The 25,398-nt window shown below is 36.6% G+C and overlaps 1 protein-coding gene across 11 annotated transcripts in view; it reads left to right on the top strand.

Moving 5' to 3' along the window:
• LOC124158861 overlaps nt 1-25,398 on the top strand; it is a 56,538-nt gene that overhangs the window by 2,102 nt on the left and 29,038 nt on the right. For 7 of the 11 annotated variants that reach the window (XM_046534242.1, XM_046534251.1, XM_046534249.1 and 4 more), the window contains exons 3-12: nt 37-119; nt 1,071-1,298; nt 4,525-4,761; nt 5,031-5,261; nt 10,605-10,832; nt 11,464-11,694; nt 11,926-12,156; nt 21,177-21,407; nt 21,761-22,000; nt 24,982-25,212. In XM_046534242.1, the coding sequence (XP_046390198.1) occupies nt 37-119; nt 1,071-1,298; nt 4,525-4,761; nt 5,031-5,261; nt 10,605-10,832; nt 11,464-11,694; nt 11,926-12,156; nt 21,177-21,407; nt 21,761-22,000; nt 24,982-25,212 (2,171 nt within the window). The remainder of the gene's footprint in view (nt 1-36; nt 120-1,070; nt 1,299-4,524; nt 4,762-5,030; nt 5,262-10,604; nt 10,833-11,463; nt 11,695-11,925; nt 12,157-21,176; nt 21,408-21,760; nt 22,001-24,981; nt 25,213-25,398) is intronic. The other 4 variants (XM_046534247.1, XM_046534244.1, XM_046534246.1 and 1 more) reach the window with 3 other exon arrangements.

Genomic DNA, 25,398 nt, shown 5'->3' with positions numbered 1-25,398 from the left:
GTTTTCGTATTATTCCTTTCTCAATTTCCATTGCAGCTTAGAATTTACAGATTTTGGTGCTGCTCTGTGGCTCATTGTCTCACCTACAGCTTTTGACATGGAATGTAACTCTCCTCCTGGTATGTATTGTTAGTTATGTGAGCTCAAGCTCCTTTCTTCCTCTAATGTTTGGCTGCAGATTTGTTAATTAACATCGGTTTTTTTACCTAATTTATTATTTTTAAATGATCGCCTCATTTATTATAATTAATCTCCTTGGTATGGTTGTGTATTCCTGTATTTGTTGTTCTTCTGGGGGTGGCACTTAATCAATTAATTGATGTTTTTGTCTTAGATAGTGTAAGCTACAAGGTATGCCAAAAATCATAATTAAATTATTATTGTGGGTCAATATAAGAAGGAAAGTATAATTTATACTATAGAACAGGAGTTCCCAATTAGTGGTCTGTGTACCCCTAAGGGTACACAGACCATTAATTGGGAGCTATGATTTGCTGGCAGCCAATTCAGCCAAAGCAGTTTAAAAGTCATGTTTTAGAATTTGTGCTGTTGCAAATGGTCTCCATCTTCTTCATTTAGTGACATTAAGTAAACCTCGCTAGCAAATGTTGCCAGCTATTGCAAGCTATGTTTACAATACCTGTGTTTATTAGATATGGTATTTCTAGTTGCCTTGAGAAGTAAACATAAAATTTTGCTAATGTGCTACATAATCAAAAGCCCTTACTGCCTAGGTGCCAAATTAAGGAATAAGAAGGGCTGGAAGGAAAACTGCTTACTACCATTGTACGTAGTGCAATAAAAAGTTTTCATATTCCAGCCTCTGTTAGTCTTCCAGTCTTTATTGACACTCTGTCAATAACAAACGTAGACGTAACATGCTAAAGGGGCCTGATGTGAGAGCATGTTTTCACTCCTTCAATAGCAATTTTTAAAAAATTAACTATAATGGTTTACCTATGTTATTTGTAACATTGGGCGAAAAAATTAAATTTTTAAGATGAAAAATTTTGCTGACGAATCACTCATCGCCAGACTGTGACCCTTATAAATACTCCATTGTTTTTCAGTGCACTCCTGTGATGAGGTTGTTGATAGCCAATTGTCACCAAGTAAGAAGAAGAGGAAGAAGGCCCGCATGCATTTTGAGGATTATCAAGAGAGTGGAATGTTGTCCGTGAGTCCTGCTGCAAGTCGTAAGAAGAACAAGAAAAAGAAGAGGAAGGTGGGAGAGTTGGTAGATGCTGAATATTTTGAGGATTCTCAGCCATCAACAGTGCCATCATCTCAAGAAGCAGGTTGGTTTAAGCATTTTAGTGGTCATTTCTTTAAAAAAAAAATACAGTCATGCCAGTTAAACGAAAAAATCGTACGCTGTGTATGTGACTTTCTGAGAGATCGTAAACGAAAAATAATTTTTGGCATAATAAGCTCTGATGAAGTTTGAGTGACATCTGGTGTCCCACAAAGAAGTGTTTAAAATACGTTTCTTTGCTGACAAAACTATTGTCTGTCAGTAAATAATTGAGCAATCGGCTTTGAAATCCAATCATAAGATCTAAACAACTTTCATGTTTGGAGGCAAGATTGTGGACTAGAACTAAATCTGAGGAAATTCGTGACAGTACATTTCTTATGTAGATCATTTATCTATCCCCATGTATATTTTGGGAATGATATTACAGTCGACTGTTGTTATTACGAATTTCACTGGACCAAAAAACCAGAGGTTCGTGAATACAAATTTCAAGAGGAGGTTTCTTTTATGAATCATCGCAAAAAAAAAAAACAAGCCTTGCCAAAATTTCTTATCTCTTCTATATCCCATACTTATTAAACTTACTTATATTCTAACTGTGGAATAGCTTCAGAGTCATTTTTATGATGTACGTCATAAAATTACACGTAAGTATATAAAAACAAACAAATCCATTTGATTTTATCGACAGCAGAATGTGGCTGTATGTCATTAATCCTATATCAGGCCATATTCTTAAGTCATATATCAGGGATAGCTCAATGGATATCAAACTGACATAAGATGAATCTGAAATAATAATAACTTCTTATCATTTAAACAAAATTAAGCATTAACGGTACTCTCTACAATTTTTTGTGACTATAGTAGTAAATTTCTGGCAAAATAAATCTTAAAATATTCTCTTTTGACTTTTAAGTCATCAGCTGGAAAAGTGATCGTGAGGACAACATAATTTTCGACTGCCTGGCTCTTGGCCTCCGAATTCAGCATTTTCTTGTCGTCTTCTCTTTGTCATGACCTCCCAGCATCAAACACATACTCCTTGGCTGCTGCATGATGCAATGAAGGGTTGATATTTACCAGAATACAGTATGTCCTTGACATACGAACAAGATGCGTGCGAAAACCTTGTTTGTTAGTTGATAAACCTATGCAAGGCATCAAAAAGAGTGGTTATCATGCAGAATGCAACACTGTATCACAATTTTGTGTTTACTCACAATTGTGAGAAGCAGATTTAGCTGAGCATGCAACGCGACTGGAGCAAAAAAAATTGCTGTCCGCGGGAAGGAAGAATGGGCGAAATGCTGTAAAGTTCCTGACTTCACAATCGATTGATTGATACTTTGTTCATACTGTGCCCAAACTGTGAGTTCCTCTACACCCACATCGCATCAGCTATCTAAAGATTTTGGGCATGCCTGAATTTTTCGAATGTTTGTATCTCTTAAAGCACGTGAATCGAATGTTCCTAAGAAAAGGACTAATTGTTTGGTCAATTTAATATAAGACACGGTCTCAGGCATTATTTTGTGGAATTGCTTCATGTTAAATGAAATAAAATAACCATGTTTTATTCCGCACTTTATTTTGAATCGTGCGACCCGGGTTTCAACATCTAGTGTTATCATCAAGTACAATTACCCTTCCACCCACGTTTACCTATTTAAGAGCGTGCCACCCATCTAATTGTACCTGATGATAACACTTGATGTTGAAATCCGGGTCGTACGATTTAAAATAAAGTGTGGAATAAAACATAGTTATTTTATTTCATTTAGTATGGTCAATTTACAGTCCATCATGAGTGAGTCACCATGATTTCACTGGAATGAAGGTAATTATATCATATTGCGTGGATGCTGAAGTAAGAACCTACTGAAGAAAGAACCATAGTTGATGCTCTTGGTCACAGTGCATGAGGAGAACTTAAACGTAGTGCAAAACCCTAATTTACAATTTTTGTATTATCCCTTATTTCTTGAGCTTCGGGTTTGCTTCACACTGATTTTCTCCTAATGCAATCCGCAACAGCCTCCGGTGTGTTTGGGTATTAGCAGCTGAAAGCTTCTCTATAAGAGTTAGAAGAAACGAGATCTTACAAATGTTTACCTCTCTGAAGAGAACTTGGGTATTTATCGCAGCAAAAGCCTGAGTGTTGCTAAAAGTGCAAAGAGGCTAACGTAGAGCAGCAGGGTTCACTGAATAAAGCCTTGCCATTTATCAATGCTGTATCTTTTTTCATTATAAAACTATAGTCTCTGGTTTACGTTTAATACCTAAGTTTAGGGTCACATTTGGGTGAATAGTTCTTCCTATAAAAACATTTTTAGTTTTCTTGGCTTTGGGTGGGGTTGAAGTGATATCCTTTTCCAGAACTTTTGTTTTGTATATCTCCATGCCACAGGTTTTGATTTCCGTAGGGACCTCCCTTCTTGCTCCGTTGATAGTTCCAACTAGTGAGTTTACTCCTCAAAGTCTCTGCAAGGTAAAGAGAAGTAAAGAAAAGACCACAAGTTATCTTCCTTCCCTTTCCTAAATAGAGGGAAATCAAATGTATCTCCTCATGATTTCTGGCACGCATTTCATTTGCTATGCATCATGCATTGCCTGAAATCATATTTTCCTAGATAGGGAAAAGCATTTGGGAAATAATTTTTATCCTTATACACGGCTAGCCAAAATTATTGTCCATACTTATCAGGCTTACTTGACATAAATTGCAAAAATGGACAATGAGGTTTAGTGACGAAAAGTTGTTCATCAATTGTTACGTAGGGCACTGGTGAAGCATGCCTGACTATTTTTAATTAAGTTACTCCTCACTTCAGTTATAAGTGCGAATTCATAGTACTCATGTAAAATTCTTAAAAAAGCATTTATTACTTGCAGTGTAAAATATCAAAGTTGAGCTCCAAGTTTCATTTGAGCTTCTGCTAAACACTTCGAAACATTTGTAAGGGTGATGTATAGAAGAACTATGAATAGTTATTAGTTTACATCCAAAAGACTTCTACCAAAATATGTAATTCTTTTGGAAAATTTGGTTCATGGAAACTTCCAGATTCTTTGATAATTATAGCAATGTTTCCGCGATTCTATGTCATTGTACATATATTATAACTGTGCCAAACCTGGTCATGTCAAAAGTTATAAGAAATACTAATTATTCTTTTTTTTTTGTTCGTTCATTATGGCTGCAAGTTTATGTCAAACTGACTTTACCATGACACCAAATGGATTTATATGATGATTTTTTTCAGGTAGTCCCTGTGATGAAATTGTTGATGGACAATGGTTTGTGTCACCGATTAAGGGATATACCTCCCATTTTAAGGATGGAAAAGAAAAAGAAACAGCAATATTCTGTAGTCCAAAAAGAAGCAAGAAAAAGAAGAAAAGAAAAGGAAGGGAATTAGAGGCATTGTATAGAGTCCATAATTCTGATGAGGATACTCAGATGTCTAGTGTTGATGTCATTCCGCAGTCTTTTCAAAGAGGTCAGTATAAGTATTTTTCATTCACTTTGCATAAAATTTCTTATCTTGGATATGTTTAAAAATGCAATATGTGAGGTACTGCGATTGTGTCATCACTAGCGTAGTGACTAACGTTCATGTAAGAATCTTCCTTTGGTTGCAAATTAATTCATGATGATGTGTACTTATAGATACTTTTACAACTGATTGTTGCTGAAATTTTATTTCAAAGTTGGGCCCCACAACAGCTATTAATGAGCACTTTATAGTGATTTGTGAATTATTTCCAGTTGATTCCTGTGATGAAATTAATTTTGGTGAATCATCAGCGAATGATGTGAATGAGGGCTCTTCACAAAATGAAGGCATTTCAAATCTAGAGACTGTAACACTCAGTAGTCCGATAATAAGTAAGAAAAGGAAAAAGAGGAAAGGAAGACACTCAGAGGAATCACGTGGAGAAACAGTTGAGGATACTCAGGTGTCTGGTGCTGATATCGTTCCATCATCTCTTGAAATTGGTGAGTAAAAATATTTTTTCATTCAATTTATGTAGTTGTGACCAGGAATTTCTTTTTATGAGTTCATTTTTTTCTACAACTCATGTGATGTTCAATTTTGTGTATGCTTTGGATACACAAAATTGAACATTACATGAGGTATTGGATCGCTTTCAGCACAGTTGCTCTTATGTAGATGTGTTTGTTTTTCACCGCATGTGATGAAAAGTTCAAATAATGCTAATTCCAGCAGTTTCTGTTGGGAACATGAATTTTTGGTGTTTTTCATTGGATTCATCCCTTAATTTCCTGTACAAATTGCTGCTGTGGTTTCATAGAGTTTAAGTGCATAAGCTAAATTCATATGAGTGCGGAACTGGCAGAAATTGGAAAAAATTGATCAATCAATGGTAGAAATCGGTGGTGTGGGGAGGTGCAGACTGATTTGGACTGGATTCTTTTTCGACCAGTCCACCCCATTCAAATCCAGCAAAACTTCACCCTTTATTCACACTGTTGCTCTACATTCAACAAAAAATCATGGTTTATTGGGAGTCATGATAGGAGGGATACTACGTACAGCAAACTTCCAATTATCCGGCTGTGGTTTATTCGGGTTACGGATTATCCGTGCATGATTTTCACTCTCGCTCAATTTTTTCCACGATCTTTTTAAAAAAAAGTGCACGAAAAATTACAACATTAATTCTAGGATATACCGGGTTTATAATTTTCGTTAGAATCCCCTTCGTTAAATGGAAGCGATCGCACGCTAGCTGCATTCACAGGAGCACCGTGTTCCTGTTTCCCAAGCCTCGCAGTGCGCGACCTCGGTCCTTCATAGCGGATACACGTCGCCTAGCACTTGCAACCCGGCAACTTGTGCGAGACGCGACTACGTGGCGTGGTGCCTGACAGTGTAGTTTCCGATGTCGAGCCGTGGTTTTGAAGTATTCCTGCAAACCACTTTTCTGTATCTGTGATCACGGAGCCACGGATGTGTGGTTTTTGAAACCAGGCCTTGCATGGAGCATTAACCTGGATCCGCCCAAAATATTTTTTTTGAGATTAATAATTCATATTCTAGGGGAACGGTAAGGGTCTCATTTTTACTACATTCTGAAAATATTTCGTTGATCGGTTGTGTAGTTTCCGAGAAACAGGCTGTGACATAAATGTCACATTGGGCGGATCTGTTGTCTTTTGGTGCAAGGTAATATTTCCCCAGAAAAAGCAAATATTTTTCGCATTTGAGCTGCACTGTTCATTAAAATGATAAAAAACGCTAGAAAAACATGTTATTAATTACGTACACTATTTTCAAGTTTTTGTTTAAATTTAAGTAAATTGTTTAAAAATTTAGCAATAATTTTCAGAGTTCCATTGCCCGCGATTCATAAATTTTTCGATGTAAATTGTGATTTTTTAAGATGTAGAAGTGTTTTGGATTTTTTCAATGCTATTTCACAAGTTTGGGGTATATTTAAATTTATAATGTTTATATTATAAACTTGTCAAATACACATCAAGAAAAATTATTTTTAATTTATGTATAAATTTAAGTTTTCGGCAGTAGTGTTATGAAATTACAGAACCTTGAATTGACACAATCAATGGATTTGTTGAAGGTACATTTAAATAATATTTTTACATGGCTAATAAGTAAAATAGTTGAAAATGCATTTCCCAATTTTGGAAAATACATAGAATAAATATACATGTTTGAAAAATATTCTCACAACATATAAGGGTGTAATACCTTATAAAATTGAATTAAATTTGAATCAATTTGTTTCATATAAACTAAAGATTGCTTTAGAGTTCAATGCCGGTGTATACGTACCATTTTGAGTGGTAAGTAGTAAAGCAATATTTGTCCATATTTCATGCATCGCATGCAGTGCATTTGACGGAAGCGCAATGTTCTCCAGCACGGCGACGCAATCTTTTGAGACTAATTGATCATTAGCATCGTAACATATATCACTGTCTGCCTCTGTTGAAAATGAAGTAGTACGGCGGCTATACTTGCCTTTGCATCGATGTATGGTCAGTAATGTTTGCATTATTACACGCCTGATCTCTAATTGTGACATGCAATGACCAGATTTCGCTCGTGAACAGATTGTGAACAGCTTCAGATTGTGAACAGCTACATCCAAAAGTCAAGGAAAATATTCCACCATTACCACCAAAACTGATTGTCCTCCGCCGAATGAATTACATGCAAGGATGGATACCAAAATACTCCACAATCATACTCCTGCCAAAAGAGTTTTTTCAGTGGGAAAAATCCCTCTGAAACGTTCTTTCAATTTAGTGATCTACGGCGAAGCTACCACAATTTGTCTATTATGTCGGGCATCGTATTGTCTGCACAGTGAAGGTATCTACTCACCACAAAGAACCTATTCCTTCGCTAGGCTACGGTAACCATTGAGTTGTGAGCACCCCCAGAATCTTCCCAGGAGCATCGCTTGGATGGAAACCAGTTACAACCTCATAACAGTAAAATCCCAATGAAAATTTTCATCTCCTCTTTACTGATACTAGAAGATGAAAAAACAATAGAAGTAGTATAATTATCTAATTCTGCCATGAGAAAAAAGAATGTCATCCGAAAAAACTATTTAAAAAATTTCTACACCTAATTTTTCCCTCTATTCAAGAAGATCTGTTTCGGGGAATAACCTATTTCTTACAAAATGACCTTCTTGTCGCAAATTGGCAGCTTCTCTTTTTACTTTTTTCTATTGGAGAAGTGATGTAAGCTTCGTTGACTTCGAATCCTTTTCCTTACATCTAACTGGTACCGAAATACTTCAGGACTTCTCTTGAAATTCATTAGTATTATCATTATCAAGCTGCAAAACAAGCTCCACTCTTGCCCGAAGTTGTCTTCCCGTTAAATTTTCCACAAGTCCACCAGCCTGGTCATCTGCAATGTCCTCATCAGTGACAATTGCTGCTTCTGGTAGCTCAAGGTATATTGTACTTCGTCAAAGTCTTCGTTTTCCGGAAGCTATTTGGCTTCACACACTGTAATATCTCTGAGCTATCGATATCCCTAATATTAAAAAAATTAATTCAAAAGTAATTACCGGAATAAAAGTTAATAAATGCAAATTTATCGACTAATTGATAAATAATAAGTCTTTTGGCGGGAATACAAAGGAAAAAACGTTGAAAATGGAATAAATTCTAACTAGAGCATAAAATTCGAAACTTTGAAGATTTGCATAGGGATCCGCCCAATGTGACATTTATGTCACAGTAACATTTATCAGAGTATATTACAGAAATGGAAAGCAATACCAAACATATTAATGTATGATTAATAATTTTGTTTCATTATGTTGATACATACCAAAAATTGTCGCTGTAGCGCATATAGTTAATGAAAAAATTAAATATTTACACAAAGCGAACGTCCATTTTTAGTGTCTAGGGAAGGCGCATAAGTACCAGGGGTACTAAAAGGATAGGTCTTCACTCTCACTTGACAATTCTTACCTTGAATTGAAGCACTTAGCTTCCTCTTTCTTATAAGGTATAAAACACAACAATATACCGTGCCCGAACGATGCAAGAGCCATTACAGTGGAGCGATACAGGGTGTGACATTTATGTTACATTGGGCGGATCCAGGTTAATAATAGGAGTACAACCATGTTATCGCCGCTAAAAATATCGCGAACTGGCGAAGAAAGCTCTCAATGAGTCCGGGAAGCACTCTTAAATAACAGAATAACTACATGAATAATAATATATTGTTTGTTTTATGTAAATTATGAACATTACAAGACATTTAAGGGAAAGTTTGGATTATCTGTGTTTTCCGATTATTCGTGCCGTCTCTCCCCATCATTAGCCTGGATAATTGGGAGTGTACTGTAGATGTAATACAGGTCCTTCTAATCCGATAAGAGACATGTCCAGGCGATGCTGAGCATTCTCCGCACATTATTCAAGGGGACTCACAGAAGAAGGCCCTTAAGTCTCTTAAAACATGAGTATTCATTTCAGAAACCTCATGCTTTTCTGTGAGCAACAGCACTACAATGTGCTGGACATTCAATGATATAAAGCAATAGGTTGTACAATTTGCCGGCCTCGGTGGCGGCGGGGTAACGTTCTCGCCTGCCAAACAAGAGGTCGCGGGTTCGAGTTCCGCCTTGGTAGGTTTCCCCGGTCCAGGGCATGGTCGTTTGTGTACGTTTACTTGTTACATTTGTTGAACACCCCGGTGTAAAATGGCCGATAAGAGCTGTATCCGGTGGTTTGAAAATAAAATAAAAAATAAATATCACTTTCACCTGCATCTTGCGATGCAGTCGTCCCCTAGCAAGGATAAAAGATGTTTAGTGGACATTATTATCTGTAAATTATAGAGGAGAAGTTAAGTTTTCATTTCCATTCCAATTAATTTGTAACCATAATTTCTCACCTTTGTTAAATGCATTTGAAATAAGTTTACTACCATCCTTCAAACAAAGTTTGGCCGGGAGCTACCGTGAGAGTCTCCATCATCTGGGATGACTTCCACTGCCAAATGGACTTGTTGTACTTCTAGAAGAAACCCAAGTACTTGTTACAGGCATATGATTCCAGATGCATTCCTTTTTGGGCCAAATAACACAAAAATATATCACAGGCTACAGCGCTTATCTAGCAATAGGTTGTACTCGTTCTAAAAGACTTCCACTCTATTTACAAGATTATTGGAAACAATTGCAAAAAAAATATTTGAAACAAAAAAATCTCCACATTATAATTTTTACCACACGTATCTCCTACTCATACAAAAAAAGCAGTTTATATTAAAATCTTTTGCTGTAACAAATGGTCTCCGTCTCCTTTATTTAGTGACGTTGAGTAAACCTTGACGGCACATATTGCCAAACAGTGCTAGCTTTGTTTACATTAGCTAGCTTTGTGTATTAGGTGTGTTATTTCTTGACTTTAGAAGTACATAAAATTTAGCTATTGTCATAAGCTATGTTGTGGAAAGCCCTGACAGCCAAAGGTACCAAATTGCAAGGAGTAAGATGAACTGAGAGGAAAACTGCTGACTACCATTATGTTATGACGGTAAAAGTGTTTGATTGTCCCACCCTTATTATGTTTTGTCTTTTACATGCTGTCAATGACAAACATGAACATAACCCTTGCTTAGGGGCCTGTTACATCAGAGTACGCTTTGACTCCTTTAATATCAATTTTTTTTTAATTTTATTACACGGTGAACATTTATATACTGTTTGTAAGATGCAACAAAAAATTACAATTTTAAGATGAAAAATTTTGCTGACGAATAACTCATCCCCTGACTCTGGCCCTTATAAATACTCCATTGTTTTTCAGTGCACTCCTGTGATGAGGTTGGTGATAGCCAATTGTCACCAAGTAAGAAGAAGAGGAAGAAGGCCCGCATGCATTTTGGGGATGATCAAGAGAGTGGGATGTTGTCCGTGAGTCCTGCTGCAAGTCATAAGAAGAACAAGAAAAAGAAGAGGAAGGTGGTAGAGTTGGCAGATGCTGAATATGTTGAGGATTCTCAGCCATCAACAGTGCCATCATCTCAAGAAGCAGGTTTGTTTAAGCATTTTTTTTTGTATTCATTTCAGTTGAAACTTCCTACATTGGTCAGTTGTGTTTGGCGAGGTATGGTGGAACAGCATGCTGAATGACATGAAGAACTTACTGTGCTGTCCCCTGGTTTATTCATAATAACAACACATTTTGATGCTTAGCGTCATCATCAGGTCAAATAAAAATATCAAGTGAGTCACGTGGTATTTTTATTTGATCTCACTCGATACATATTTTTATTTCACTCTATGATGACGCTAAGCATTGAAAGGCGTTGTTATTTTAAATATGTAAAATAGTTGTCAGTACAATAAGTTTTTCATTTTATATATCCTTCATTGTTGTCAGCACGGCTTCTGGAAGGGTAGATCTTGAGAAACATAGCACTCACTCTTTCTTTATGATATTATTATAGAAGGATACTGAGATGTGTAATTTTGGTGTTGTTCTTCGGTATTTTCAAAGGAGTCATCATAAGTATTTTCATTTCTCTTTATATAGAATATCTTTGCCTTGGTTTGTTTCAAAATTTAATATATATGATAGGGCAAATGTAACATTAATAATCTACTGTCTCATGTTTATGTAATTATCTTTTGGTTCTACTGAACTTATGTGATGATTTTTCCAGATGGTCCCTGTAATGAAACAGTTGATGGCCAATGGATTGTGTCACCCATAAAGAATTACACCTCCCATTCTAAGGATGGGAATGAAAGAGTATTATCCGGTAGTCCAAAAAGTACTAAGGAAAAGAAGAAAAGAAAAGGAAGACAGTTAGAGGCATTGTTTAGTGTCCCTAATTATGATGAGGATACTCAGACGTCAAGTGTTGATGTTGTTCCACTGTCTTTTCAAAGAGGTCAGTATATGTATTTTTTGTTCACTTTGCATAAAATTTCCTTTCATGGGTATGTTTCGAAATGCAATATGTGAGACAGTGCAATTGTATCATTACTAGCCTACTAACTCATGTTCATGCACGTAATTACCTTTTTTTTGTTGCAAATTTATTCTTGATGATGTGTAATTATAAACTCTCTTTCCACTGGTTGTGGCTAAAAATCTATTGTGATTTTTGAATTATTTTCAGGTGATACCTGTGATGAAATTACTTTTGGTGAATCATTAGCGAAGGGTTTGAATGAGGACTCTTCACAAAATGAAGGCATTTCAAATCTAGAGACTGTAACACTCAGTAGTCCGATAATAAGTAAGAAAAGGAAAAAGAGGAAAGGAAGACACTCAGAGGAATCATGTGGAGAAACAGTTGAGGATACTCAGGTGTCTGGTGCTGATATCATTCCATCGTCTCTTAAAATTGGTGAGTAAAAATATTTTTTCATTTAATTTAGATGAGTTGAGTGGTAATTTCTTTTTATAAGTTCATTTTGTTCCACAACTCATGTGATGTTCAATTCTGTGTATGTTTATATTACTTTCAGCAGTCCCCCTTATGTTTTGGTCCTCGTTTTTTGCAGTATGTGATAAAATTTACGGGTTACCCTAATTCCCACCTTCTAAGCCCACATGCTATTATATGCTGACAATAGGGTGGTTTCCTATTATTTTTTTATTGCCTAAATCGAAAGATTATTACTCCTGGAGTACGTATTTCACGCTTTTAGATTTTTAAATGACGATATCTATTTTTCGCGATTAAATGAAAAGTGAAAATTTTCAAGCGCGCGAAAACGCGACGCTTAAGTATGAATGTCGGGAAGTCTCTCCGCGTGACGTATTTCTAGTTCCCCCTCCCGCCCTGCGAGGTGACCTTGAGGCGAGGCTTAGCGCTGATACGACGCAGGCTGCTAGCGGCTAGCCTAGTACCCTGCTGGCTGGTAGCGCTTGGCTTAAATAAGGATTATTAATAACTTATCAAACGAGGAAAACTTTCCGACCTTAGCCAGTTTTAATAAGTGATTGTTAAGACATGTTTCCCTGAGCTCTGCGCCTCATGCATGCAATGGTAACCTCAAACGATGTAAAACTCCTATCTACTCGTATAGAAACTAGGTCCCTGTGATGCCACATGGAGTGCCATCGCATGGGCGCCAATCTGGCCTTTTTCAAATGAGGATAAAAATTGACCATTGCAATTCGTCTAAACCGGTATTTCTAAAACCAAATACTTTGTATATTATGAATACACTAATGGTGGGTAACGAATCGCAATCATTGCCTTTCGCTATCTTTGATGATGGAAACTTCCCTATTGTTCAATAAATTCATCTGTTTTTAATGAAAAAAATGAAAATTTTGGCTGTAAACTGCGCGATAAAAGGTATTTTAAATACAGTTTAGACGGAACAACGCCTTTCTCTCTCTTCCGGGGGGTATTCTATACTCCCAGCACATAGGTCATACACCCCCCTCCCCACAAGTTTGGTTCTGAATCCGCCCCTGCTTTTCGACCCTTTCTAGCGGTGACTCCGCATTATCTCAGACTCCGAGGGTAGTTGGGCTCCCTCCTTTCGGAGCTTATAACCCTACCAGCAGCATTGGTTCGTGGTCAATTATGCTTTGTTTATATGAATTAGCTACAGTGAGTCCTCATTTAACGTCACTTACCGTTCCTGAAAAATTGACGATAAACGAAATGACGTTAATTGAAGCATAATATCCCATAAGAAACAATGTAAAAAGTGAATATCGGCTCCTAGACCTCACAATTCCTACGCGAAAAAAATGTAAGCGTATCATATGTGGGGCATTTTTTACGGTGGGAATGTCAAGCTATCGCATAAATACGAGTTCCTGTCTTCATCAACGACAATAGCAGCAGTGACGTACATCCTTCTCCATTTTTGTATCTTCCAGCATTTGCTTTTCGGCTTCGCTATGGTGTTCGCCCGGGCGAGCGTCGCCAGGGCATCATCATCGCTGAAACATCATCACAGTTAGAGGAACCAAAATTATTGTGAACTCGGCAAAAAAAAGTGACGACAAAAACTCCGAGTTCTACACGGAAAAATGCCTTGAAATCACTTTTTAGGTTCCTGAAAACCATTATGTCAAGTGAAACCTTGCGCACCTACGTAAGAATTCATTTTGCAGAAATTTTTGCTAAAACCGTAATCGCAATTAAGAATAAACACACCGTTTTACCCTTTGCTTAGACTGACTGTATTACCGCCCACAAAACGAACAACCTGCAACGCCCGCCGCTTCACCTTTTTTTTGCGTGAAATTTAAAAGACTTGACGTTATCGCGAAGCGAAGGTGCGATAAACGAATGACGGTCTCAAAATTTTCGTGACGTTATCGCGAAATGACGTTAAACAGGGTGACGTAGAACAAGGACTCACTGTATATGGATAATTGTTGCTTGAACGTAAATTGCAGACTTTGACTTTAATTCCTCGTTTTATTCTGAGAATTGTCAAGTTTTGAACGAAGCTCTGCCATCAATATTAACACATTTAATGCAGCAACAATGTCCATGTTGATGTTTATACTGAAATCGAGATATAAGTTAGTATTAATCGTAGTATTTCGTTTAAAAATTGTAAAAGCTGCTCAAAAGACAAATAATTCAATTCTTAGTTTATTTTTTTTGAGAAAGGGATAAATATTTATTTGGCAAAATGACTGGATAAACATTTGTATGACCGCGGTCCCTTACCGCTGAGAGGGGTGATATAAGACGAGGGGTCCGGATACCTGCCTCCCGTATTTCGAGGGAATGGCCTAAGTCCTGCAGTGCTTGGTACCGAAACAAAGACATAGCACACCCGCGACCATCATAAAAGGGTGAGAGCTGGGGAACGTATATATTCCGCATTCGTTCACCTGCGTAGGAAAATCTCTGATGAAATATATGGTTTTCCTGGATATCACACAATTACTTATACCACTTATTTTTTACAGAGCACGACCCAGGTTTTAGTGAATAACCGTATTTGCACGAATCTAAGACGAAGTTTTTTTCCCTCCTAACTCCTGCAGAAAAGAGTCTTACAATCGGATGCAAAATTCTCGACGTCAATCGGGTTGCATAATTTACTTCGGAAAAATTATGGATACCTGAGTTTGCCACCTGATAGCTATACAACGAAGAATCAACGACACAAATAGCTGAACACTAATTTAGTTTATGTAATTTTGCGTTCAAGTAAAAAAAAAAACATTTTCCATTTTTAGGCAGCAGGCAAAGATTCGGTGCGTTACGATCAGTCGCCGGGTGCACTTCTGCCGTGTCCGCGAGATTGCCTGCTTTACCCTGGGTTCGGCTCCATTCAAGTTAAAGCTTGATCAACTCACAAAATGTTCGTGTGATTGGTTACAATTTACCTAAATTGTAACGTTAAAGCCTCAACATCGTCGCTGAATAAACTGCTACAAAGTTGTTGCATTTTTCTCAGAGCAAGGGTAAGAAGGCAACATGATTTGCCTCTGTGTAGAGAGATCGATTCAGTTGTGACTCCGTGCCTTTGAGAGTATTACGATGGCAGAGAAAAGAAGTCACCACACTGCTGCTTTCAAAAGGAAATTTATTCAGTGGAACCCAGATCTATCGTTCCCGCATTGAGCGTTTTCTCGCATTCATCGTTTGCCGTTTCTGGTACCAAATAAAGTTCCATGTAGACTATGTAATTTTTCCCGCATTTATCGTTCCCCGAAGTATCGTTTTCCTGCATTGATCGTTTGAACATCGCGGCTTTGAACATTTGAAGACTTAGCATTCTGGCAAAACTCGATATCCTCGCAGCTGAGCTTCTCGGAAGTTGATGCGGTATTGTTTTCCAAAAACATATATCAAGTTACAATTTATGAGTTATGCTATGAAAATCTATTGTCACAGTAACAGACGAAGGGATATTTTCTCAGGATATTTGGTTTCTCCCTACTAGCAATTCGAATTCATTTGCCCTTCTGGCGCTACGCTAATTAGAAAAGAATGGGTATCTTTACGACAAAATATTTCATGGCGCAGTCATATGGTCATGCTTCACCCTCTGCAGTATGCTCTGCATAAGCCATACCCGATAGCATCAGTTCCAAACTTCACCTCGTACGAGTGGTTCCCTACTTTCCAGGGTGGCTTGACTTCTAACCACCGAGTGTTTTCCGCGTGAGTTTAATGAAGTCAGGTTTCATTTTCACTAGTTTAATTTTATTCGTCTTCGGACCATGGCCCCTTTGAAGAAATTATTGAGAACTTTAAGAGATGTACTGGAAATAATTGGAGATGAAGAAAAGAATCCGGGCTAGAAGCGCGTGAATATTGCATAACGCCTTGGGTTGTCCGCTAGCACATGACGGTAGGGGTGGGGTAGAGCGAGCTACCAGGTGAAAACAAGTAGAGAGATGAAGCCGAAGATCCAGGTGGGCGTGCCGCTGACTATTAACGCAACATTGTTCACATTTTCCACACTGCCTCAATTATATTAAAAATATATTTATTAGACATGAACAATTCAAATAATAGACTATTTTTGGTCTTTTTGATCCATCTCACTACCAATTACTGCGCCGGCGACAGCGGTTGTTTTAGGCACAAAATGCTCATTGCTCTCGTGAATACGTGTACTGGAATTGGCGTTTGATGGATAAGAATTTTTACATCAGAAAGAAATCCATAATAGTGTAAATGCCGAGTGGAGAAACATTTTTTAGCGAGGTGGCATGTTTTTTTGGGATATTTGAAAGAAAGAACTAGTATTCCTGTAATTCGCTAAAATCTTGTTTGAATCCTTTAATGAATATCATAATTACTCGCCAAAATCCTGAGTTTCCTGGGACATAGGCAACCTAGCCAAACATCACTGCATTAATCGTTTTCCCGCATTCATCATTTATTCGTATTGTTTTTAGGAAAAAAAATTTTACCCTGGTCATCATAGAATCTTGTTCGTCTTAGATTTGTGCAAATACGGTATCACCATCTTAAGGCACAAATTATGATTTGTTTATCTTATTACTGTTTCCTAGTTATTTGATGAATTTTAAAACGGACTCAAGAATGAATGTAAGGATCAGATAGACCAATTGGATAGATGTGGAGTATATTCATTGAAATGCAGCGATTGCAATATGTATACGTGGGACAAACAGGAAGAAGATTTGAAATCAGGAAGAAAGAAAATTTAAGTTCTTACAAAAATAACAAAGATGATAAAAGTAATTTTGTTAAACATTTAATATGCAACTGCCAAAGGAGCGATTTAAAAATCAATATTTTAAAATTTTGCAATGACTGCCGTGAATTGGACTCTAGGGAGCATTTAGAAATTGTAAAAATTATTGAAAGTCAGGACAGTACTCTTATAAATGAATATCTCTTCCCATCCTTTTCCCCTATTCTGGCATCCGTTTTTAATTCATCAAGTAACTAGGAAACAATAATAAGATAAACAAATCATAATTTGCACCTGATGATGATGATGATGATGATAATTCATTGAAACCCGGGTCGTGCTCTGTAAAAAATAAGTGGTATAAGTAATTGTCTGATATCCAGGAAAACTTAAAATGGAATACCGCAATGGTAATCAAGAGTTAGTGAATTTTGTAAGTATACGGTTTTCGTCTACCGGGTCAATAAACGTCCAGTTGTATATTTACGTCTTTAGTAGGGAAAAGGTTAACCCTTTGAGTGCGGATGGCATAGCATTGATGCCCAGCGTAGGTCCTGCCAACAGGCGGGTGGCATCACATTGATGCCACGCCGGCCTATGTCCTTCAATTGCTCCCTACGCTCCTCCGCTCTGTTCTATCTACTCTCATGATGGTTTCCGCACACAAAATGGATTAGGCTACCTGCATATGCCTTCCGTTTTTGAAAAATAGTTTATATTTTTTGAGTAAATTTTTTTTACATTTATGGAGTACTTTTTTATTTGTAAGATTTTTCGACATCACAAAAAAATTTAAATGTGATATTTTCTTTACTTTTCTGAATATTTGTACTAAGTGTTGCCACATTTGATGGTTATTATTTTCGTTTTAGTCCTATTAAAATTTTTCAAAAAATATTTCCTTTCGTCTCATTGATGAAAAATATTTTCATATTTCAAATTACGGTCACTATACCTACACACGCTAAACACAGTTGAATAATCTGTTGCTGTTTTTATTAATGTTTAAACTTAATATTTACATAATGCCGTTATAACTCCTAACATTCTTCCATAATATATTTGCCACTCATTTTCTGAACGATCCTTTCAATAGGGGTCTGATTATATTGGCTACGGAAGAAGAAATAGAGTTTTCGACTTTTTCTCATTTATTTCGTATGAGTTTGTTAAAGTTACTAGGTGGGAATAATTATGACCACCAATTCGTTATTCACGGGAAATAATGAAGGTTCTAGGGAAACTTTTATAATTTTTCCATTTTTAAGGAGAAATTAGAATTGGGGAAAAAATGATCGAATTTCGGGGCTAAAATAAAAAAGTCGTTTTCCATCACCGCGGAATAGACTACAAGTCGCTCTGTGTCGCCTGTTATCTCATTTTTAGAAGTATTTTTGCCATTCTTATTAGAAATCCATGTAATTATTCTGTTGTGTGCATGTCGTAGAAAAGGTCAGCTCTTCCTTCTCAGTTTTTGCGACTCTCGTTATTAGTAGTCTCTCCTTCGGACATCTTTCGATTGCGTGCATTTTCACTCCTCTATAGAGATTTTTTTTCTAATATTACCGTATGGCCTTTTTCCATTGGACATTTTGGTATTTTACATATATTTAGCCATTTACGTGGAATATGGGAGACATCTTCATTTTTAACTTTATTCCTATTTTCAAACCCCAAAGACCGTTTATGTATCAGCCTTTGGTCAACTAGGCTTAGGATATCTCCTCGCAATAAAACTACCTCTGGCTCAATTTACTCAAGTGTATGCATGGAACACTGCATTGGGTCTTCTCTGCGAAGGTTTTTTTTTTTTAACTTTGAAGCAATTTACATATTATACTTCTACCAAATAGAGCTATTATAATCAGAAAAGAAAGTCAGCAAAATTTCTATGTGCAAAGAAACAATAATTTTTGGATTATTATACGTTGCCGTTTTATCTGGAGCATTCACGTTTAGATATTTCTTGTACGTCGGTTCTAAAATTTAACGCTTACATCTCTTTCTGACTGCAAAAGAGCAACCTCATCAGTCTTGTGCATTTTGTAAGTGTAATGTATTTTATTGTAGTATATTTAATAGGTGTTAACTGAGGTTTACGTTGAGGTTGCAAGTATGTGGAGCTGGAGGAAATATTGTCGTCTGAAAGGCTTTGGTCCATATTGCCAATGCCTCTCAACATGCAGTTCTTCAAGGATAACCGAGCATAGGAATCTTACTCGTGGGGTATGGGAGACATTTTTGGTCCGATATACCTAATGTATGATTGTATGAAGTATTGTAAGATGGCCATCCATTCCAGATTATTGGAAAAGGTAGGAAAATATCTTCGATTTTTCCCTCCTTCACAGCACTTTTTCCCGAGACCGATTTCAACTAATTTTCCGTTGCATGCAGTTTGGCAGGAACCCTGGAGTAGATGATCCGATACCAAGAGACCCCTTGCATAAAATTCGACTCCTTTTGAAATTATTCTCTCAAAGAATGAAAGAAATTTATTACACGTTTAAAGAACTCTGCTTCATTAGTCCATGTTGCTTTGGCGTCACAAACGCGGCATAACATTATATATGCTTTCTGAGCCTAATGGCCTCGTGCAAGATGCTATAATTTACACTGGGGTGAAGGATCCTGATGTTGGAGGCAGGGGACATGCAAACAAAGTCGTGTGAAAATTAATCAATAGATTTCTCCTCAGTGGGCACAGTTTATACAGTCACGTAGCCACGATTTTGGAATGGGGGGTTTTTGCCGGAGGTTTGAGGGCCCTTCTGGAGGGTGCGGGGGCCATTTTACCCGTTTTTGGCACCTCAACGGGGGTTGTTACCCATAACCCCCCCTCCCGTGGCTACTCTACTGAGTTTATACATGGAAAATTATAATCATCATAAAAATTATAATAATCTGTTCAAATATCTATTGAGTTACTCAAAAAGACAAACCACTGAAACTCTAAGGATAAACAGAAGAAATAATCCTCCTCACGTCCTTAGAACGACTAAAGTGGCGAATCAGTATAACTCTGATGGTATATGATGTGCAGATGTTCCAGGGCTGTGTTTGAACCCTTTTTTCAAAGAATTTCACAATTATTAGTTAATATTTTCTGCATTAACGCAAAAGAAAATGGCAAAAAGATAAAATAACTTTCATATGTTTGCATCCAAATCTAAGTTACTAGTAAATTTAAAAATTCAGATGTGAAAATTAAAATTCGAAAACTTTTATTTACCCAAATTTTGATGCATGGATATTGGATGACATCTGAAAAATTATTAATCTTATTTTATAATTCAATTCCGCCATCATTTCAGAAATTATTTCAAGCTTCTTAGTTGCTATGTAAAAATATGTTGTCTGTCGTTTCTAATGTTTGTGTAACGGGTTGCATAAATATCCGGAGCATTTATCACATGGGTGCGGATGGCATCACTGCGATGCCATTAACAAATTGTTTAATAAATTGTCAAATTAATATAAAAATCCCTTTTTTGTTGAAATTGTTTTCATATTTTCGAAAAACAAAGTGAATGCAGTGAAAAAAAAATCTCCGCCAATGTGAAACAACTCTGAGAAAATGTTACGCAATGAAAGGGTTAATAGTGACCTTTAATTAATCACCAAGATCATCAACTCTAACACCGACTGTCCTGAACTCCTTTCTTTTCTTGATATCTCAATGCCCTCTCGCTCTACGCACGCTCACTTCATGTTCCAGTTACTCATTCCCACTTGAGCACTCTTTCAACTTATTTCCATTCAATCACTTCTTTTCCACCTCCCCTCACTTCTCAATTCCCTTCCTCAGAACATTGATCCCTTTTCTTTATCCCCGAATGTCTTCACTAAAATTGGCTTTATCCCACCTCTGATCATCAATAGCATCACTTCCTATTCATTTAAATGTTTTGATGAATAAGAATTTTCTTACCATTTTTCAATATGTCTTAATTTTCAGGAATTTTTTTTTTACATTATTTATGTATACTTGATTCTCGTTATATTTTTTGCATTTGTTCGTTATTGGGCTATTGTAAATACATATGTATTGCTGTATGTGGACATTTTCAATAAAATAAGAAAAAAAATTATTAGCATACTGACTCATGTTCACGTAACAATATTCTTTTGGCTGTTAATTAATTCTTGATGATGTATGATTATAGATACATTGCCTCTGATTGTGACTGAAAATTTATTTCAAAGTTGCTCCCCACAACAGCTATTAATGGGCACTTTTTAGTGATTTGTGAATTATTTCCAGTTGATTCCTGTGATGAAATTAATTTTGGTGAATCATTAGCGAAGGGTTTGAATGAGGACTCTTCACAAAATGAAGGCATTTCAAATCTAGAAACTGTAATACTCAGTAGTCCGATAATACGTAAGAAAAGGAAAAAAAGGAAAAGAAGACAGTCACAGGAATCACGTGGAGAAACAGTTGAGGATACTCAGGTGTCTAGTGTTGATATCGTTCCATCATCTCTTAAAATTGGTGAGTAAAAATATTTTTTTTCATTCAATTTACGTAGTTGTGACTAGGAATTTCTTTTTATGAGTTCATTTTTTTCTACCACTCATATGATTTTCAATTTTGTGTATGCTTTGGATACACAAAATTGAACATTACATGAGGTATTGGATCGCTTTCATCACAGTTGCTCTTATGAAGAGGTGTTTGTTTTTCACCTCATGTGATGAAAAGTTCAATAATGCTTATTTCAGCAGTTTCTGTTGGGAACATGAATTTTTGATGTTTTTTGTTGGATTATACTTTATATTGATTTGTGAACACTTTTGCCATGGGTTGTGGTTGAAAATTTATAGTGTTTCGTGAATTATTTTCAGTTGATACCTGTGATGAAATTAGCTTTGGTGAATCAGTCATGCCATCAACGAAGAATGTAAATGAGGTCTCTTCAAGAAATGTAGGCACTTCCGATCTAGAAACTGTCATTTTCAGTAGTCAAGGAAAAAGTAATGAAAAGAGGAAAAGGAAGGAAATACATGTAGAGGAATTGTGTGGAGAAGCAGTTGAGGAAACTCAGGTGCCTGGTGCTGATGTCGTTCCATCATCACTTAACACAGGTACATAAGCAATAATATTTTTTCATTTAATTTCAATGAGTTGACCGGAATTTTGTTTTCATAAGTCCATATGGTTCCACAACTCATATAATGTTCAATTTTGCTTCTGATTGTCTAATGGATCACTTTCAGCACAGTTGCTCATGTGTAAAGGTGTTTGTTATCCGCTGCATGCGATAAGAACTAAAAATTACGCTAGTGATAATGAATTTTTGTGATTTTCCTTTGATTTATCAATTTTAAAGAGTGAAATTTGTTCTCTATGGGATTTAAATAGATGTACAATAAGTAATAATCATATTTATGGTCATTTTTCTATTCACTCGTTACGTCTTTGCCAGTTAATGTTTGTTTATAAAGTAAGTAGACGAAGGAATCTTGCCGTCGTATGTAGGTGGTTTTACACGCACGGCCTTGACACTAGGAGCTAGTCCTGTCAATAGTCCTACGGTGCGCAATCCTGACAATAGCCCCATTTGCATCAATTCTTGAGCGAGAGTTTTCAGACGATCTTCAATACGCTTCTCTACGTCGACTTCTACCATTTTTAAATCCTCTTTCACGTTCCTTAACCTCTCTTGCACGCCTTGTACTTCCGAAGTGACGTATTTTAGTTCTTCCTTCATCTCGTTGATATCTGCTTCCAGCTCATCTTTTACTCCGCTAACGTCATTTTCAAGCTTGTCCTTTGATTCTCTGACGTCGTCTTCCAACCTACATTTTACTTCAGAGATCTTCACCAAGAATTCTTATTTGATCGTGCGAATATTATTGGCAATTTCTTTCAAAGTTCTGGATTATTCGGCACGCTCTTCTTTAAATACAGTGAGGAAATGCATGAATTTATGCGTGCCGACTTCTATCTCGAAAGAGAAATCCTCGGGGTCCACGCCTTCGGCCTGAAGCGCCTCATGAAATCGCAACTGAAGTACTGCTTTCATCCCGCTAGTCTCCATGTCACGTTCCGCCAACACACGCTTCAAATCCGCCACTTTCAATTCACTTAACTTCGCTGCTTTTGAAGCCATGATCTTACCTCGATTGAAAATAAGTCGTGCCTAACACAAAAATAAACACTATTATTTATTTATTTGTCCCCTTCTGACACCAGTTGTTACGTGCGAGGGTTCAAAAACAACTATGTATTCCTATTTCCGGAACACTTAAAACAAATTTATTTCCGTAAAAAGTTGTACACAGTAACTCTTATTTCATTCCCAAACACAATATCTTCAATCCTCCATTTGTTTATCTCCCCGTCATTAAAATAAATAAACCGCGTTGTCAAGGATGATTCCTCCGTTTGAATACAATCAAAGGAATGCTATTTAGATTTTCATACACAATTTAATAATTTTAATGCCTAAAAATCGTTTTTTATGAGCTTTCAGTTTTTTCTTAAAAAACATCATATCTTTACACGCTCAGCATCGAAACTATTACACTTGCATTTGGCAATGAAAATAGGTTTTAATCTGACATGTTTGGACAATGCTGAATGTTAGGATAGTCTTGTTGTAGCTAAAAAACTTTGTGTCAATCAATTAGAACTTAAAAAATGTAAAAATGTGCTCTCAGCAATGCGTTGCATTTGGTCTCGTTCTTTTTTTGAATCTCGAGCATGTCATACAATTCCCTAAAGCTGTCGAGATATCCTCAGGCCAATTAAGTTATTCACCTAGCATTTGTCCTCCAGAAAAGGAGAATTGAAGTAGGTAGAACTAAAAAGGTCAGCAGGTGAGATGGGGTAGGGATAAAACACCTTTCCATTGTTCTTGTTTTGCTTGATGTTTTCCTTTGAAGATAATGATTTATGGTCTGTGTAGTTTTGCAAAGGAAAAAAAAACCTCGGAGGCATGGACTGATGTAGGGCCGAGGTGGTTTTTTTATATTTGCGACGTAGTTACTTTTGACATGGCTATTATCCTACGGCACTGAGATTCCCCCTATGGTTGTTCCCTCTTGGAAGGACTCACTCTATGTGCCTATCATATTTTGCCTTAAAATTTTCCACAGCTGAAATTCTGTTGCACTACCTGTATGAGAGCTTTTAAACAAAATGGTTCATGAGTAGTACAATAAACAATTTCCTTTCAATCAAATCCTTGGAATGAAATCTTCGTTTTTGAGGATATGCTCACTCTGACTTTCCCAAATCGCAGTATCTATTCTTGCTAGTTCCATTTCTTGCTAGGTAATCTTGTGTTTTTTTCACTGATTGTCCACAAGAAGTAAAGAGCCTGAAGAAACTACCTCTATGCCTAATTCTTGTTCACTTACTTTATTCGTATCTGCATATCAATTTCAGATTCATTAGCATTGAGCTTTTCACCAAAAATATTTTTCGTTGTTGCACTGTAAATCATTTGTAGGTATCGAGGTTTCAGGATAGGAAAAACTACAGAATCTAGTCCTTTATTGATGAAAAACATGTCTAACTTGAGGTTTGATCAAACGCTTTCTTTTCTCTCGTCCTATATTCAAATTATTTTCCATAGTCTGCTCTACACAGATGTTTCTACCATCCATATTGACATTTACGTCGTATCATAACTTCACCTCATTCATTCAGCAGGGAAATTTACAATTAAAAAAGATAAGCAGAAATACCACACTACTCAAAGCCTCTGATTCTCTATGGGACACATATATACCAAGCCACTCAAAAGCATCGCAGAGGAAGTGTTGGCAGTACCATGATGCCCACATGTCTAGCCATCAATGATTTGATATGATTGATATGATTTACCTCTTACTAAAATATGTATTCCTGCAATGATTACTGATGTTTTTTTTTACCTTTTTTTTTTAATTTTAGCCCCTAAGAATTTGTCACCCTGGCTAGGCCCATGTGGCGTAAATTTAGGGCTGACATTTTTTAAAATCATTGTCACTTGTAGTTATTAAAAAATTGATATCAAATTTGAATCTCACTAAAGATATTAATGAACACCCCATGGTGATTTGTGAATTATTTTCAGTTGATTCCTGCAATGACATTGCTATTGCTGAATCAGCTACACCATCGACGAAGAATGTAAATAAGGAATCTTCTCAAAATGAAGACATTTCAAATCTAAAAACAGTAAATCTCAGTAGTGCAGTGAAAAAGAAGAAAAGGAAAGGAAAACAATTGGAGGAATCATGTGGGGAAACAGTTGAGGGGACTCGGGTGTCCAGTCCTGATGTCGTTCCATCGTCTCTTGAAATTGGTGAATACATTTTTCCGTTCCTTTTCTTCATATGTTTCGTTTGCTTTGCACAGTTTTGAAAATGAATTTCTTTTTACTTATAAATTTGAATTGTTGCACAACTCATGTGATGTTCAATTTTGTGTTTTCTTTTCCAATGCATCATTTTCAATTCCCTTGCTCATGAGTTAAGTAGGAATGTTTTAG

Source organism: Ischnura elegans, chromosome 5, assembly GCF_921293095.1.
Source record: "Ischnura elegans chromosome 5, ioIscEleg1.1, whole genome shotgun sequence".
Lineage (NCBI taxonomy): Eukaryota > Metazoa > Arthropoda > Insecta > Odonata > Coenagrionidae > Ischnura > Ischnura elegans.
The sequence above is the reverse complement of the archived record's forward strand: the minus strand, read 5'-3'. Positions and strand labels throughout refer to the sequence as shown.